Source organism: Jaculus jaculus, chromosome 14 (assembly GCF_020740685.1).
Source record: "Jaculus jaculus isolate mJacJac1 chromosome 14, mJacJac1.mat.Y.cur, whole genome shotgun sequence".
Classification (NCBI taxonomy): Eukaryota; Metazoa; Chordata; class Mammalia; order Rodentia; family Dipodidae; genus Jaculus; species Jaculus jaculus.
This window is the reverse complement of record NC_059115.1, coordinates 1,585,535-1,602,245: the sequence shown is the minus strand read 5'-3', so window position 1 is coordinate 1,602,245 and position 16,711 is coordinate 1,585,535. Positions and strand designations below refer to the sequence as shown.

The following is a 16,711-nucleotide window of genomic DNA, read 5'->3' as shown; positions in this document are numbered from 1 at the left end:
AGACAAGTGCTCTACCTCTGAGCCACGCCCCCAGCCCCTCACTGTGGACTCTAGACAAGTGCTCTACCTCTGAGCCACGCCCCCCAGACCCTCACTGTGGACTCTAGACAAGGGCTCTACCTCTGAGCCATGCCCCCAGCCCCTCACTGTGGATCTAGACAAATGCTCTACCTCTGAGCCACACCCCCAGCTCCTCACTGTGGATCCTAGACAAGTGCTCTACCTCTGAGCCACGCCTCCAGCCCCTCACTGTGGATCCTAGACAAGTGCTCTACCTCTGAGCCACGCCCCCAGCCCCTCACTGTGGATCTAGACAAGTGCTCTACCTCTGAGCCTCGCCCCCAGCCCCTCACTGTGGGTTCTAGACAAGGGCTCTACCTCTGAGCCACGCCCCAGCCCCTCACTGTGGACTCTAGACAAGGGCTCTACCTCTGAGCCACGCCCCAGCCCCTCACTGTGGACTCTAGACAAGTGCTCTACCTCTGAGCCACGCCCCCAGCCCCTCACTGTGGATCTAGACAAGTGCTCTACCCCTGAGCCACGCCCCCAGCCCCTCACTGTGGATTCTAGACAAGTGCTCTACCTCTGAGCCACGCCCCCACCCCTCACTGTGGGTTCTAGACAAGTGCTCTACCTCTGAGCCACGCCCCCAGCCCCTCACTGTGGATCTAGACAAGTGCTCTACCTCTGAGCCACGCCCCCAGCCCCTCACTGTGGAAGATCAGGCTATACGTTTTTCCCACACGGCCATCAGTCAGGTGGACATGTCAACCTCACCAGGAGAAGTTCGTGGAGAAACACAGCGTCCCGTCATGGGGTCAAACTCCTCCGGGCTGGTGGGGCAGACACACAGGAAAGAGCCTTCGACATTTTCACAGTGGGCAGCTCCACACACACCGTGCAGTGTTTCACATTCATTCACATCTGTGGGCCGGAAGCGACAGGCAGGAAAGAATCCATGGTTATAAACTTCTGTATGACCAGAAGTCTCTTTCTAGTCTAATGGATTATTTTTTTCTTACTTTGAAGTTTTAATTCCCTTTTCTCCCTACCTCTGCCTTTCTTTTGAGAGAAGTTCTTACTCTATATCCCAGGCTAGCCTAGAACTTACTATGTAGCCCTTCTTGGCCTCAAACTCATGGCAATCCTCCTGCCTCAGCTCCCCCTGGTGCTGCAATTACAGTGTAAATTAACCACACATGCCAGGACTTTGTCTCCTCCTCCTCTTTTTTTCTGTTCTCAGGAGGACGTGAACTCAGAGTAAATACAAGCTAGCCAGCCATTCTCACCACTAAATAATATATTCCCATGGCATATTTATTTCCTTTTAGGTATAAAATCTGGAGAGCTCTGTGTGGTGACATACATCTTTAATCCCAGCACTCAGGAGGCAGAGGTAGGAGGATCACTGTGAGTCTGAGGCTAGCCTGAGACTACATAATGAAATCCAGGTCAGCCTGGGGCAGAGTAAGACTCTACCTTGAAAAATCAAAAATAAAAGGGCTGGAGAAATGGCTTAGCGGTTATGGCATTTGCCTGTGAAGCCAAAGGACCCAGGTTCAATTCCCCAGGACCCATGTAAGCCAGATGCAGAAAGGGCACATGCATCTAGAGTTCGTTTGCAGTGGCTGGAGACCTTGGTGCGTCCATTCTCTGTCTCTCTTCTCTTTCTCTCTCTTTGCTTGCAAATAAATAAATAAATGACAAGTTTTGTTTTAAAAAATAAAATAAGCGGGGTGTTGTGGCACATGCCTTTAATCTCAGCACTTGGGAGGCAGAGGTAGGAGGATTGCGGTGAGTTCGAGGTCACCCTGAGAATACAGAGTTAATTCCAGGTCAACCTGAGCTAGAGTGAGACCCTACCTTGAAAAACCAAAATAATAATAATAATAATAATAATATATAAAAATAAAATAATTTTAATTAATTTAATTTAGGAGAGAGAGAGAGAGAGAATGGGCATATGGGGACCTTTTGCCCCTGCAAACAAACTCTACATGTATGCACCAGTGTGCATCTGGCTTTACGTGGGTACTGGGGAATGGAACCAGGGCCATCAGGCTTTGCAAGCAAGCCCCTTTAACTGCTGACTCATCTCCCCAGCCCAAGAAAACGTATTTTTAAGCCACATACACAAAACTAAAAGCTGAAAGAGTACGGGCTAGACATGCCACTATACCACCAATATCCACTTGCCTCAACAGCATTCCTTTCGTTTTGTCTTGAGACACAGTCTCACTCTGTAGCTCAGGTTAGCCTGGAACTTGCCATGTAGCCTAGGATGGCCTTGAACTCAGCAATCCTCCTGCTTCAGCGTCTCAAGAACCAAGATCATAATAAGCATGAGCCGCCATGCAGGTTTTATCCTGTGTAGAGCTCACCTTACATTCAATTAACTAACTCTTTTTTTTTTTTTTAGAGGTAGGGTCTCACTCTGGCCCAGGCTGACCTGCAATTTACTATGTAGTCTCAGGCTGGCCTCGAACTCACGGAGATCCTCCTACCTCTGCTTCCCGAGGGCTGGGATTAAAGGCGTGCGCTACCAGGCCCGGCTCTATGAATTAATTCTACTTCCAGTCCTGAAGTTTAGAGCTTATACTCCTCCCCAGCTGGGTGGAGAGTCTGACCCGACCTCTGCCTCATCCGGTGTCCCCAGCCACCCTTGGAGCCCCGTACCCACGCAGTGACGCCCGTCCCGAGCCCCCTCGTAGCCCTGGTCACACAGGCACTGGAAGGAGCCCGGCAGGTTCTGGCACGTGGCATGGGCGCCGCAGAAGGACCGGTTCCGGCATTCGTCCACATCTGCAACCATCACAGAGTCAGGCCATCACGCGTGTCCAGACCTGCCACCCCGTCCCCCGCGTCCCACTGCACCAACCCGGCCGACACAGACACCCACCCTGGCACCCGCCCCCCGGCGTGGGCTGGTAGCCGGGGTCGCAAGCTGGCGTGCAGCGGTAGGAACCAGGGGTGTTCTCACAGCGCTGAGCCCCACAAATTGCCGAGCCGTATTCCTGGCACTCGTCCACATCTGCAAGGAGTGAAGAGAGGACAGTCAGAGCTCCCTGATGCCAGCCACTTCTGGTCCCCCAAAACTTCGCCAGCAAGCACCTGTAAAGGGATGAACCATCACCCCGACCCCCAATACCTGGTAATTCTTTGTTTTGTTTTGTTTTTTTTTTTTTGGTTTTTCAGGGTAGGGTCCAGCCCTCGCCCTGGCTGGCCTGGAATTCATCATTTTAGTCTCAGGGTGGCCTCGAACTCCTGGCCATTCTCCCACCTCTGCCCCCCGAGTGCTGGGATTGAAGGAGTGTGCCACCTCGCCTGGCTAAGAGCTGGTAACTCTGAAATTCTCCTTGGTATTGCTCGAAGAGCTCAAACAGGGTTTCCCCTCAGGGTCTTTGCACTTGCTGGTATCTGTCAGTTACACTCCCACCTCAGCTACATGCGTCATTTCCCCCCCATTTCACTAAGCGACCCTCCCTGACCACTAGCCCCCTCCTCTCCTGCCCTGTGTAAGCTGTCTTTATCACTCCTGGGCTGCAGGGGGGCACTGTAAGGTAAGGAGGGTTACTGACTCAGTTTCCCTATTTTTCCATCCCTCATCTCTCTACTGTTGGTCTGCAGGAGGTCCTCCACTTTTCCTTCCCTCCTGAAAGGGTTTCAGGTAGCCCAAGCTAGCTGACAGTAAACTTTTTGTTGTTATTTTCTTTTCTCCTCTCCTCTTTTCTTTCTTTCTTCTTCTTTTTTTTTTTTTTTTAGGTAGGTCTCACTATGGTCCAGGCTGACCTGGGATTCACTATGTAATCTCAGGGTGGCCTCGAACTCATGGCAATCCTCCTACCTCTGCCTCCCCTGTACTGGGATGAAAGGCATGTGCGCCACCACGACCGGCTGACCCCGAACTTCTGATCTTCCCACCTCTACCTTCCAACTGCTGGGATTACAGACTATACACCCACACCTCAGTAATCTCCTTAAACCGGATATAGTGACCTCGGGGCAGGGGAGGGTGCTCTGGGTCGGTATTTTCTGGAACCCTCTGACTCATGCAAATCTACTTTGTGAGAAAGCAATCCTTAACTCCAAAAGGATTCTTGAAGCACCTAGTAGGTGCCAGATGCTGAGACCACATGGAGATAACGTTTGGCTGTGGATTTCAGCAATGGGCCCAAGTGGCCAGGTATCTTTCCTCACCATCACAGGTGCCCTCGGGGCCCGCGTGGTAGCCAGGATCACAGTCCCTGACGCAGCGGTAAGAGCCGGGGGAGTTCTCACAGCGCTGGGACCCGCACAGAGAGGGCCCTCGCTCACGACACTCATCGATGTCTGAGGAGGGAGGAGAGAGGTCAGGTGGGGAAAATATGGAAGTCAAGAAGGTTGCGGAGTGGGCTGGGGAGATGGCTTAGAGGTTAAAGGTGCTTGCCTGCAAAGCCTGAGGGCCTGGGTTTGAATCCTCAGTATCCAAGTGCACAAAGTGGTGCATGCATCTGAAGTTCATTTACAGTGGCAAGAGACCCTGGTGTGCCCATCCTTTCTCTCTGTCTCTGCCTCAATCTCTCTCTTTTTCTTTTTTTTTAAATTTTTATTTATTTATTTATTTGAGAGCGTCAGGCACAGAGAGAAATACAGATAGAGGGGGGAGAGAGAGAATGGGCGCGCCAGGGCTTCCAGCCTCTGCAAACGAACTCCAGACGCGTGCGCCCCCTCGTGCATCTGGCTAACGTGGGACCTGGGGAACCGAGCCTCGAACCGGGGTTCCTAGGCTTCACAGGCAAGCGCTTAACCGCTAAGCCATCTCTCCAGCCCTCTCTTTTTCTTTTAAAAGCTGATTTTTGTTTGTTTGGTTTGGTTTTCTGAGGTAGGGTTTCATTCTAGCCCAGGCTGACCTGGAATTCACTATGTAATCTCAGGGTGGCCTTGAACTCTTGGCAATCCTCCTACATCTGCCATCTGAGTGCTGGGATTAAAGGCATGTGCCACTACGCCTGGCTTAAAGTTGATTTTTTTAAAAAATATTTTATTTACCTGGGCTGGAGAGATGGCCTAGCAGTTAAGGCGCTTGCCTGTGAAGCCCAAGGACCCATATTTGACTTCCTGATCTCACCTAAGCCGGAGCACAAAGGTGAGGCAAATTCAAAGTTACACATGCCCACTAGGTGGTGCAGCATCTGGAGTTCAATTTTCAGTGGCTGAAGCCCTGTCACGCCCATTCTCTCTGTCTCTGTCTCTCTCTAAAATATAAATAAATAAATATTCCAAAAATACTGTATTTACTTATTTGAGAGAGAGAGAATGAGCATTCCAGGGCCTCCAGCCACTGCAAACAAACTCCAGATACATGGGCCACCTTGTGCATCTGGCTTACATGGGTCCTGGGGAATCAATCCTAGGCAAATGCCTTAACCACTAAGCTATTTCTACAGTCCTCTGCCTCTCCTGCAAATAAATAAATAAACAGACTTTTTTTTTTTTTTTTTTTTAAAGAAGGGGGACTGGGAAGATAGCTCAGCAGGTAAAGGGTCTTCCTTGCAAAGACTGCTGGCCAGTGTTCAATTCCCCAGTAACCACAAAAAAGACGCAGAAAGAGGAGCGTCCATCTGCTGGAGAATGGTGTTCACCATTCTCTCTCTTACCCCCACTCTCTCTATGCTCACAAATAAATACTTTTGTTTTTGTTTTTCAAGGTAGGGTCTCACTGAAGCCCAGGCTGATCTGGAATTCACTCTGTAGTCTCAGAGTGGCCTCAAACTCAAGGCGATCCTCCTACCTCTGCCTCTCAAGTGCTGCGATTAAAGGCGTGCACCACCGCACTCGGCAACAAATATATATATTATATATATTATAAAATATTATATATATTTATTATATTATATATATATATATATATATTTTTTTTTTTTTCAAGATAGGGTCTCATTCTGGCCCAGGCTGACCTGGAATTCACTATGTAGTCTCAGGCTGGTCTTGAACTCACAGCAATCCTCCTACCTCTGCCTCCCAAGTGCTGGGATTAAAAGCTATATATATATAGATAGATAGATAGATATAGATATAGATATGTGTATATAAATAAAATAAAAAATATATAAATAAAATAAAAAATATATAAATAAAATAAAATATTATATATATATAATATTTTATTATTATTAACTTATTTATTTGGCAGAGAAAGGGGGAGGGAGAGAGAGAAAGAACGGGCGCGCCAGGGCCTCCAGCCACTGCAGACGCATTCCAGATGTGTGCGTCTCCTTGTGCATCTGGCTAATGTGGGTTCTGGGGAATTTGAACCTGGGTCCTTTGGCTTTGCAGGCAAATGCCTTAACCTCTAAGCCATCCCTCCAGCCCTATATATATATTTCTTAAAGAGGGGATTGGAGGAGATATTGGCAGAAGGAGTGGGGACGGCAATGGGGCGGCAGGAAGGGACCAGGGAGAAAGCAGTGAAGGACCGGGGTGGGGGAGGTGGGAGGCAGGAAGAGCTGCTGAGCCTGGGAAGGGGGAGGTGGGTGTGTCCTCTCACCCAGGCAGGAGGAGAGGTCTGGGCCTGCACGGTGTCCCGGGGGACACACGCACTCAAAGGAGCCATCGGTGTTGGTGCACGTGCCGCTCTGGCAAAGGTCCTCCTCGCTGCACTCGTCCACATCTGCGAGACAGGGCGTGGGACATCCAGGCCCCCTCCTCCTCTCCTTAACATTCCTGGCCCACACCCCTCCATCGTCCTCCCCTCCCCCCCCACCGAGGCCTGAAAAAAGGATGTGTTCCCCCACCACCACACACACACCCTGCATTCGGTCCCTCTTCCTCTAACCAGTCTAGGGACTGACGGACTGACCGAGGCAAGATGCTCCGCGTGGTCCAGGCCGGTAGCCAGGGGCACAGGTGCAGGCAAAGGAACCATCGGTGTTGAGACACTCGCCGTGGGGGAAGCAGAAATCGCCCTCCAGACACTCATTGATGTCTAGAGGATGCCAGAGACGTGGGGATGCGCTGACCCTCTCCTCCGTAGAACACAGCCAACCCCAGACCTCCCCATCCTCCAGACCCAGGCCTAAATGATTTTCTCAGTCCCCCACCCACTTAGTCCAGCTTCCAGCTCCCCAAGGGGGCTCGTCCCAGGGGGGAAATCCAGGCTCTACCAGCAGTCAGGGCTCTGCTCACCAGTGCAGGGCCCGGGTCGACCAGATGGCACGCGGTAACCCGGGGTGCAGCTGCAACGGAATGAGCCTTCGGTATTCGTGCACTGCCCGTGGAGGCCGCAGGGGGCGCCCGAGCTGCACTCGTCCACATCTGTAGGAGCCGGGGTTCAGAATGCGGTCAGAGGCAGACATAGGAGGATCACGGTGAGTTCAAGGCCTCCCTGAGCCTAGCGAATACATACTGAATTTCAGTTCAGTCTGGGCTGGAGCAAGAGCCTATCTAGAGAGAGAGAGAGAGAGAGAGAGAGAGAAGCCAGGCCTGGTGGCACACACCTTTAATTCCAGCATTTGGGAGGCAGAGGTAGGAGGATCGCTTTGAGTTTGAGGCCAGCCTGAGAATACATCGTAAATTCCAGGTCAGCCTGGACTAGAAACAAAACAAGGGCTGGAGAGATGGCTTAGTGGTTAAGCACTTGCCTGTGAAGCCCAAGGACCCCGGTTCAAGGCTCCGTTAACCAGGACCCACGTTAGCCAGACACACAAGGGGGCGCATGCATCTGGAGTTTGTTTGCAGTGGCTGGAGGCCCTGGCGCGCCCATTCTCTCTCTCTTTCCCTCTTTCTCTGTCTATGGCTTTCAAATAAATAAAAATAAACAATAAAAAAAAAACCAAGCAGCTTGAGCTAAAGTGAAACACTATTTGGGGAGGAGAACCCATGTGGGGACAGTTCAGGGACACAGTGGTCAAATCCCCTTGGAACTAAGGAGTGTGGGAGAGGTGACGGGGAAGTGTCTGGAGTGGAGAAAAGGTTAAGGGTTAAGGTGAGCAGGACTTAGACTGAAGTTCTCTGGTTCTGGGCCAGGATCGCGGGGTCAGGGAAAGGCAGTTTGTATTGGCACGGGGGGGGGGGGTGGGGGGAGAGATTCCGAAATTATCTGCTGGATAAGTAAAACCAGCTGGGGTCAGAGGTCACAGTTAGGGTCAAGGGTCACAAACCCAGTTAAGTTCCAGGGAAGAGAGCCGAGGAGTGAGAGAGACAGAACCAAGCATCAGGGTTGTGGACAGGGTTAGGGTCAAGTCCAGGGCTCACAGGCCACATTCAGGGCCAGGAGGCAGCCTCGGAAACGTTTCACCACTGCTCTGAGAGCCGAGGTCAGGGGTCGTCGTCAAGGGTCACGGTTAGGATCACATGTCAGTCACGGCACACGTTCATGGGTCACAGGACAGGAGTAGGGTGGGTCAGTTTCTGCAATCTAGTTTAGGAGTCAGGGGCTGGGGAGATGGCTTAGAGGTTAAGGCACTTGTCTTTAAAGTCGAAGGACCCAGGTTTGATTCCCCAGGACCCACGTAAGCCAGATGCACAAGGAGATGCATGTGTCTGGAGTTTGTTGCCATGGCTGAAGGCCCTGGCGTGCCCATTCTCTGTCTCTCTTTCTCTCTCTCTCAAATAAATAAATAAATAAATAAATAAATAAATAAATAAATAAATAAAAATGAAATAGGGCTGGAGAGATGGCTTAGCATTTGAGGCGCTCGCCTGCAAAGCTTAAGGACCCACGTTCTACTCTCCGGATCCCACATAAGCCAGACACACGAAGGTGAGGCAAGCGTAAGGTCTCACATGCCCACTAGGTGGCGCAAGTATCTGGAGTACGACTGCAATGGCTGAGGCCCTGGCATGCCAATTCTCTCTACGTCTCTCTCTCCCCCTCACTCTCACTGTCTCAAAAATAAAAAATAAAAGTAAGGAGTCATAGTCAAACTTTGGAGCTGTGGATTGAGGTCAGAAGCAAACAGATCAGGGCTATGGGCCAGGTCAAGGGTCATGACCTGAGAGGTCAAGGGTCAGGGTGCAGGTCCTCACCAGTGCATCTGCCTCGGTGCAGGTGGTGGCCAGCAGGACAGGCCCTGCACTGGAAAGAGCCGGGTGAGTTCACACATTCCTGCCCGGGACACGCCAGGTGGTTCTCACACTCATCCACATCTGAGGGCCAGTGGACAGGGTGACCTTGAGGAAGCAGCCCCACGCCCCCTCGGCCACCCGCACCCCTCCCTCCCTCCCCGGCCTCACCCTCGCACTCGGAGCCGGCGGCATTGGGTTGGAAGCCTGTGGGGCACACACACTGGAAGCTGCCTTCCGTGTTCTCACAGCGGCCGTAGGCACAGGGCGATGGGCTCCGGGCACACTCATCCACGTCTGGGGCAGAGGGGAGCAGTCAGGCTGAGGAAGGGGCCTGCCCTTTCCCCGCTGACATCTCTACCCACCCCAACATTCCAAGGTTTGTTTAAGACAGGGTCCCACTCTAGCCCAGCCTAGCTTTAAATTCGCAGCAATCCTCCTGCCTCAGCCTCTTTCTCTATGTTGCTTTCCTGCCTCGGCTATCCCTTCCTCAAGGTTCACACACACACAAGGAGCTGAAAAGATGGCTCAGAGGTTAAAGGTGTTTGCTTGCAAAGCCTGATGGACCAGGTTCAATTCCCCAATACCCATGTTAAAGCCAGATGCACAAAATGGTGCATGCATCTGGAGTTTGTCTGCAATGGCAGGAGAGCCTGTGTGCCTATTTCTCTCTCAAATAATAAATATATTTTTAAAAGAATATGACTGAAAATGGGAGGAACGGGTCTAGGGAGATGGCTCAGTGGTTAAAGGTGCTTGCTTGCAAAGCCTGACAGTCTGGATACTAGTTCCCACATAAAGCCAGACGCACAAAGTGGTGCATGCATCTGGTTGTTTGCAGTGGCAGGAGACCCTTGTGTGCCTATTCTCTTCCTCTCAAAAAATGAATCTTTAAATAAAACAATATGGGCTGGAGAGATGGCTTAGTGGTTAAGGTACTTGCCTGCAAAGCCAAAGGACCCAGGTTCTATTCTCCAGAACCCATGTAAGCCAGATGCACAAGGGGGCACTCACATCTGGAGTTCATTTGCAGTGGCTGGAGGCCCTGGCGTGCCCATTCTCTCCCTCTGTCTCTCTACTTGCCTATTTCTATATCTCTCTCTCACAAATAGATAAAGAAAAGAAAATATTTTTTTAAATAAACAACAACAACAAAAAAGAATATGAAGGCTGGCTTAGCAGTTAAGGAGCTTGCCTGCAAAGCCTAAGGACTCATGTTCAACTCTCCAGATCCCTCCTTTGCCAGATGCACAAAGGTGAGGCAAACACAAGGTCACACGTGCCCACTAGGTGGCACAAGCATCTGGAGCTCAATTGCAGTGACTGAGGCCCTGACGTGCCAATTCTCTCTCCCCCCTCTCTTGTTCTCTCTAAAAAAAAAATTAAATTAAAATTAAAAATTTAAGAAATATATGATTCGAGGGCTGGAGTTAAGGTATGCCTATGAAGCCCAAGGACCCTGGTTCAATTCTCCAGGTCCCACGTAAGCCAGATACACATGGTGGCACACGCATCTGGAGTTCGTTTGCAGTGGCTGGAGGGCCTGGTGTGCCCATTTTCTCTCTCTCTCTCTCTCTCTCTCTCTCCATCTCCCTATCCCTCTCTCAGTCTCTAATAAATAAATAAAAATAAAATAAAATTTAAACACACATGATTCAAAATGGGATAAACAAGGCTAGGGAGATGGTTCAATGGTTAAAGTCACTTGCTTGCAAATCCTGACAGCCTGGGTTTGATTTCCCAGTACCCAAGTAAAGCCAGATGAAGAAAGAGGTGCAGGTGTCTGGAGTTTGTTTATGGTGGCAAGAGGTCCTGGTACATCTGTTCTCTCGCTCGCTCTTCTTTTTTGTTTTTTTAAAAAAATTTTATTATTTTCTGATAGAGAAATAGAGAGGTACAGAGAGAGAACGGGCGCCCCAGGGCCTCCAGCCACTGCAAACGAACTCCAGATGCGTGCGCCCCCTTGTGCATCTGGCTAACCTGGGTCCTGGGGAATCGAACGTGGGTCCTTTGGCTTTGCAGGCAAACGCGTTAACCACTAAGCAATCCCTCCCCTCCGGCCCAACGCACTCTCTCTTTTCCAGTAAGTATATGAAGACATGGAACGCAGTCATTTCAGAGAAAGGGGAGAGGACAGAAGTCAAATCCCACAGGCCTTTTCAGTTCTCCCTTCCGTGTGCCCCCACCCCATCGCTGAGCCCATCACCGGGCCTCTCTACCCCCTTCCCGGTAATGTCTCTACCTAGTGCCCACAAGGGGTGGCGCTGCAGGGTTGGACACAGCACCCTCACCTTGGCAGGGGGCCCCGGGGCCCCTGGAGCGGAAGCCAGCAGGGCAGGCGCAGTGAAAGGAGCCGGCCGTGTTGTCACAGCGGCCAGGCCCGCAGGGCGGCGGCTGCTGGGCACACTCATCCACATCCTCTTCGCAAGCCGAGCCGCGGAAGCCAGCCGGGCACACACAGCGGAAAGAGCCGGGCAGGTTTTCACAGGCCCCTCGTCCACACAGGCCTGGGCTCTGGGTGCATTCGTCCACATCTGCTGGGGCAGAAGGGATCCTGTGTCGGAGGTCCCTTGATCCCTCCCAGGATCCACCCCGCGTCACCCTGACTTTCTCTACCCTGCATCACTCCTTCGCCCTGCTCCCATCTTTCCCACTTTCCATCTTCCGTGGCGCGGCTGCCTTCAACCATTCCGTCCCCCTTCCTAGTCACTGACAGCTCCAGGCCTCCTCCCTCAGCTTCTCCATCCTCCTCCACGATTCAACCTCTCTCTCTCTCTCTCTCTTTTCCAGGTAGGGTCTCGCTCTAGCCCAGGCTGACCTGGAATTCACTACGTCGTCTCAGGGTGGCCTCGAACTCACGGCGAGCCTCCCAAGTGCTGGGATTAAAGGCGAGCTGCCCACCACCCCGGGGCTCATTCAGCCTTTCTGTCTCCCATCACCTGACCTCTCCCGTCCAGCCCCAGGCCATTGGGTGGCAAGGCCCGAAGCCCCCACGGCTCTGGTTCGCAGAGCCCGGCCTGCACCTCCCGCAAATCGGCCAGCATCTCTTGGCGCCCACTGCCCAAGTCTTCTCTCCCTCCCTGGGGCATCGCCGCCTCCTCTAGCCTTCCCCCGCCCCCCTGCCCGGATCCCGGCCGGCCCCTCACCCTGGCAGCTGCCTCCGTGCTGTGCCGCCTGGTACCCGGCGGGGCACACACACAGGAAGCTGCCCGGGGTGTTCTCGCACCGCCCGCGGTCGCACGGCGGCGGCACGCGCTGGCACTCGTCCACGTCTGCGGGGGGAAGCGCGAGGCTGTGACTCGGGAGGGAGGGGATGGGTGTGGTGCAGGCGGGGAAGACGGTGCCCGGGGGACGGGGCAGGGAGGGCTGGGCGAGGGGGGCGAGGAAGAGGGTTAGGGGCAGCAGGAGAGTTTAGCAGGACCTGGACAGGGGACCTAGGCTGTGGGCGTGGCCAAGCTGGACCAATACCTGGACTGGGGAGGGGCCTAGGTGGTGGGCGTGGCCAATCTGGACCAATACCTGGACTGGGGACCTAGGAGGTGGGCGTGGCCAAGGTGGACCAATACTTGGACTGGGGAGGGGCCTAGGCTGTGGGCGTGGCCAAGGTGGACCAATACCTGGACTGGGGAGGGGCCTAGGCTGTGGGCGTGGCCAAGGTGGACCAAGACCTGGACTGGGAGGGGCCTAGGTGGTGGGCGTGGCCAAGGTGGAGCAAGACCTGGGCTGGGGAGGGGCCCAAGTGGTGGGCGTGGTCAAAGTGGACCAAGACCTGGGCTGAGGAGGGGCCTGGGCGGTGGGCATGGCCAAGGTGGACCAATACTTGGGCTGGGAGGGGCCTAGGCAGTGGGCGTGGCCAAGGTGGAGCAAGGTCTGGGATGGGGAGGGGCCTAGGTGGTGGGCGTGGCCAAGCTGGGGCAAGACCTGAAGCAGGCGGGGTCTAGCTGGTGGGAGGGGTCAAACTGGGCCAAGACCTAGACTGGGTGGGGTCCAGGCGGTGGGCGTGGCCAATTTGAGGAGGGGAAGGGTCTGGGCCAGGGAAAGGCTGGAAGGGAGGCTCGGGGTACCAAGCAAAGAAAGGGGTGGTTGGGGCGGGGCTGGAGAAGGATGGGGCAGTTTGGGGTCGGGGCTGTGGTGTGCCAGGGGTGGAAATGGGCGGTCGTTAGTTTGTGGAGTGGTTGCTGGAGCTGTAGAACAGGGGCGAGGCTTGGGGGGGCGAGGCTTGGGGGGGCGGGGTTGTGGGGCTCCGAGGGGCTGACCGATGGGCGATGGGGCTGGGCCCCAGTAAAACCGTGCCGCCTGGAGGGGCAGAGCAAGCTCGGGTGCTGGGCAGGCATGGAGCGGATGGGCAATGGGCCCGGTGGAAGGGATAGATGTGTGAGCGGTTCTGTCGCGAGAGCAGGACGGGCCGAGGCAGGAGTGGATCCCTCACCCAGGCACTCGGTAGCCCGCGGACCCGCTCGGAAGCCCGGGCCGCACACGCAGCGAAAGCTGCCCGGTGTGTTCTCACAGCGCCCAGGAGAACAAGGAGCGGGCACGCGGCGGCATTCATCTACATCTGAGGGCACCGAGGAGACGGGTCACCATGTGGCAGGGCAGAGAAGCCCCCCGCCCCCTCCAACCGCCACCACCACCACAGTCTTGGCTCCACTGGGAAGCCCAGTGGTCAGCTCACCGGTGCAGCGGGTGCCCTGGGGGCTGAGCCGGTATCCGGAGTCGCAGGCGCAGGTGTAGCCGTTGGCCCGAGGTATGCAGCGTCCAGGGCCACACACCTGCGGGTGGCGCTGACACACGCTGGAGGAGGGGCCTGGACCTGGAGGGTCGGGTCAGCCAAGTTCCCCCAACTCTGAATACACTCTTAGCACAGTCCCCTCAAGTCTTCCAAGACACCTTCATGGGGTGTCCCCTCCCCAAGCCCAATCATAAAGGGGAAAATCACACTCTGGTTTATCCAGATTCTCGTCAGACTTTTTTCTTTTCTTCCTTCCTTCCTTCCTTGCTTTTTTTTTTTTTTTTCCCGAGGTAGGGTCTCCCTCAAGCCCAAGCTGACCTGAAATTCACTATGTAGTCTCAGCGTGGCCTAGAACTCAGCGATCTATCTACCTGTGCCTCCCGAGTGCTGGGATTAAAGTGTGCGCCACCACCCCCGGCTTTTATTTTTATTTTCATTTTTTGAGGTAGGGTCTCACTCTTGCTCAGGCTGACCTGGAATTCACTATGTAGTCTCAGGATGGCCTCGAACTCACAGCAATCCTCCTACCTCTGCCTTCGAGTGCTGGGATTCAAGGCTGGTGCCACCACGCCCATCCTTTCCCTTTCACCTTCACCTTGGAGACTCTTTTCCCAAAAATGTCACCAGTACCGTCCCAGTCAACACCCTCCAATCCCTACTGCACCTGATTCAGGTATTTCAGGACCCTGCCAGGCAGGGATACTGGGCAGTGGAAGCTCAGGACCAGGCCGGGGTTCAGGCCGGGGTTCAGGCCGGGATTCAGGCCGAGGCTGGGGCCGAGGTTCTGGGCGACGAGTGGGCAGAAAGTCTAATAAAGAAAGGGCATCAGGGAGTCTCCGAAACCTGAATTTTAGCGTCCCTGTTTGTCCTCCTTCCCCCCTTTACCGGACTGGGGCTGACCCTTGAAAATGGCCCCACAGCTCACCTGCATGTGGCAGAGCTGTGGCCGGTGCAGCCCGTGGTTGGCTGAGGGCCACTCGAGCTGGCTCCTGGCCCAGGGGTCTGGTGTTGTAGCGGAGGTCAGAAGCTGAGTAATGATAGCCGGGGCCAGCTGGGCAGATCTCCCGAAAGCCCTCTAGGAACAGAGCAGGGGAGACACAGAGAGAGCCCTGAGATAGGCTTTGGTTTCAGGGGATTGGCTTGGATGCTGGCATGGGGTGGTATGGTTTGAGGTTTTCAGGGACTGAGTTCAGCCAGGAAAAGGCATAGGAATCAGACCTAGAGGGCTGAAGGGATGGCTTAGTGGTTAAGGTGCTTGCCTGTAAAGCCAAAGGACCTAGGTTCGATTCCCCAGGACCCACATAAACCAGTTGCCCACGGTGGCACATGTGTCTGGAGTTTGTTTGTAGGCTCTGGAGGCCCCCCTGTCGCCCCCATTCCCTTCCTCCCTCAAATAAATAAACAAATAATTTAAAATAAAGTAAGTTATTAAATTTTTTAAAAAAGAAAGAAGAGCTAGGGTAGACGTAAGGGGGTCGGAGCCTACTGGGGGAACCCAACCTTAACGTAATGCCTCTGGAGCTGGGGACTTGCCAAAGTCCCGGGACACAGCTGCACACGTTGGGCTGGGGATCAAATTTCAGGGCGGTGTGTCTCAGAGGTGGGCGTACCTAAGTAAGGCCCTGGTTGGGGCGGGGAGTCCAGGCGTGGCCCAGAGATTGGGGGCGGGGGGTGTAGTCAAAGCAAAGCCCCGCCTGGTTCCTGGCAGTGAACCTTATAAATTGGGGCATGGGGTGGGGGGGCTAGTCCGAGCCCGGGTATGGGGCTGGCAGGAAGGGTCGGACTCGAGGCAGAAAGAGCTCACCTGAGCCGAAAGGTGGGCAGAGCTGGCAGTCTCTGCCCCAGGCTTTGCCCACGCGGCTGCAACAGCAGATCTGCCTGGTGATGTTGCGTAGAATGGGCAGAGAGCAGCCTCCGTCGCGCAGCGCGCGGAAGCAGGGCCCCTTGGCTTCCGAGATCACGTGCTGGGCTGGGGAGGAGGGACGCGAGGCAATTCTTCAGGGTGCCATGGGCAGTGAGGCTGGTACTGCGGGTGTGGGGACACTGGGGAACCGTCCCGGGGGAGGGTTTGGCAGGATGCATTTAGATCTTGGAGGAGGGAGTTGGTGGGGGTGTTGGGATGGAGTGAATGAGATTCAGATCAGGATTTCAGGGGGTCCAGAGGTGGCGGGGGAGGGGGATGAGTCTGGGGTGTGCTAAGGAGCCTGTATCCAAGCGGTTTGTAGGGTGCGAGGGAGGTGTCCCAAGACGGTCCAGGGAGTGAATGGAAGGGCCTGGGGCATCAGAGGACATCGAGGGCCCGAGGAGGGTCTGGAGTGTGGTCTTAAAGGTCTGGACGAGTGCGACAACCCGTGTCAACACCCCTCCTGCCGGCTTACAAATGCAGCTGCTGCGGGAAGAGTCCAGCAGGAAACCGTCGGGACACACGCACGTGTACCCGCCACGCGTGTTGGCACACTCCCCGTACTGGCAGCGCCCGCCGGTGGCGCACTCGTCCACATCTGTAAGAGTTAGGGAACGTCACTTCGGAATGGGGGGAGGGGGCCAGAGGGAGCGCGTGTTTCATCCCAGCCAGCTCCACCCCTTAGGACGACCAGCCCCCTCCCGCCCCTGCCCCGCCTCACCTACGCAGGACCCATTGACCCTCTCAAAACCGGTCGGGCAAGGTCCATCGGAGCCACCCACGCGGTTGGAGTTCCCTGTGGAGAGAGGGGCGAGGCCAGGAGCAAGTGGGCGGAGAGAAGGAAGCGGGCCGGCAGGTAGATGAGGGGGGAGGGCTGGAAAGGTGTTGGGGGTGTTTTGACTTAGGTGTCTCAGGTTGGTAACAGGGAAGAATCCAGAATGCATGGGTGGGACTGAGGCACCAAGGCTAGGTTGAGAACCTGTTGGCCAGAGTCATAAATGAAATAGGTGGAGCCCCGCATAGTGGCGCAGCACAAC

At 54.5% G+C, this 16,711-nt stretch overlaps 1 protein-coding gene across 1 annotated transcript in view; it reads right to left on the bottom strand.

Moving 5' to 3' along the window:
- The window catches only part of Ltbp4 (latent transforming growth factor beta binding protein 4), a 46,051-nt gene that overhangs the window by 13,834 nt on the left and 15,506 nt on the right, over positions 1–16,711 (bottom strand). Inside the window, 18 exon segments of the mRNA XM_045133490.1 lie at positions 778–924; positions 2,677–2,802; positions 2,900–3,031; positions 4,198–4,329; positions 6,527–6,649; positions 6,839–6,964; positions 7,165–7,293; positions 9,007–9,126; positions 9,214–9,339; positions 11,334–11,576; positions 12,189–12,314; positions 13,472–13,597; positions 13,715–13,852; positions 14,436–14,579; positions 14,697–14,846; positions 15,576–15,740; positions 16,150–16,272; positions 16,396–16,470. Of these exon segments, the coding sequence (XP_044989425.1) occupies positions 778–924; positions 2,677–2,802; positions 2,900–3,031; positions 4,198–4,329; positions 6,527–6,649; positions 6,839–6,964; positions 7,165–7,293; positions 9,007–9,126; positions 9,214–9,339; positions 11,334–11,576; positions 12,189–12,314; positions 13,472–13,597; positions 13,715–13,852; positions 14,436–14,579; positions 14,697–14,846; positions 15,576–15,740; positions 16,150–16,272; positions 16,396–16,470 (2,451 nt within the window).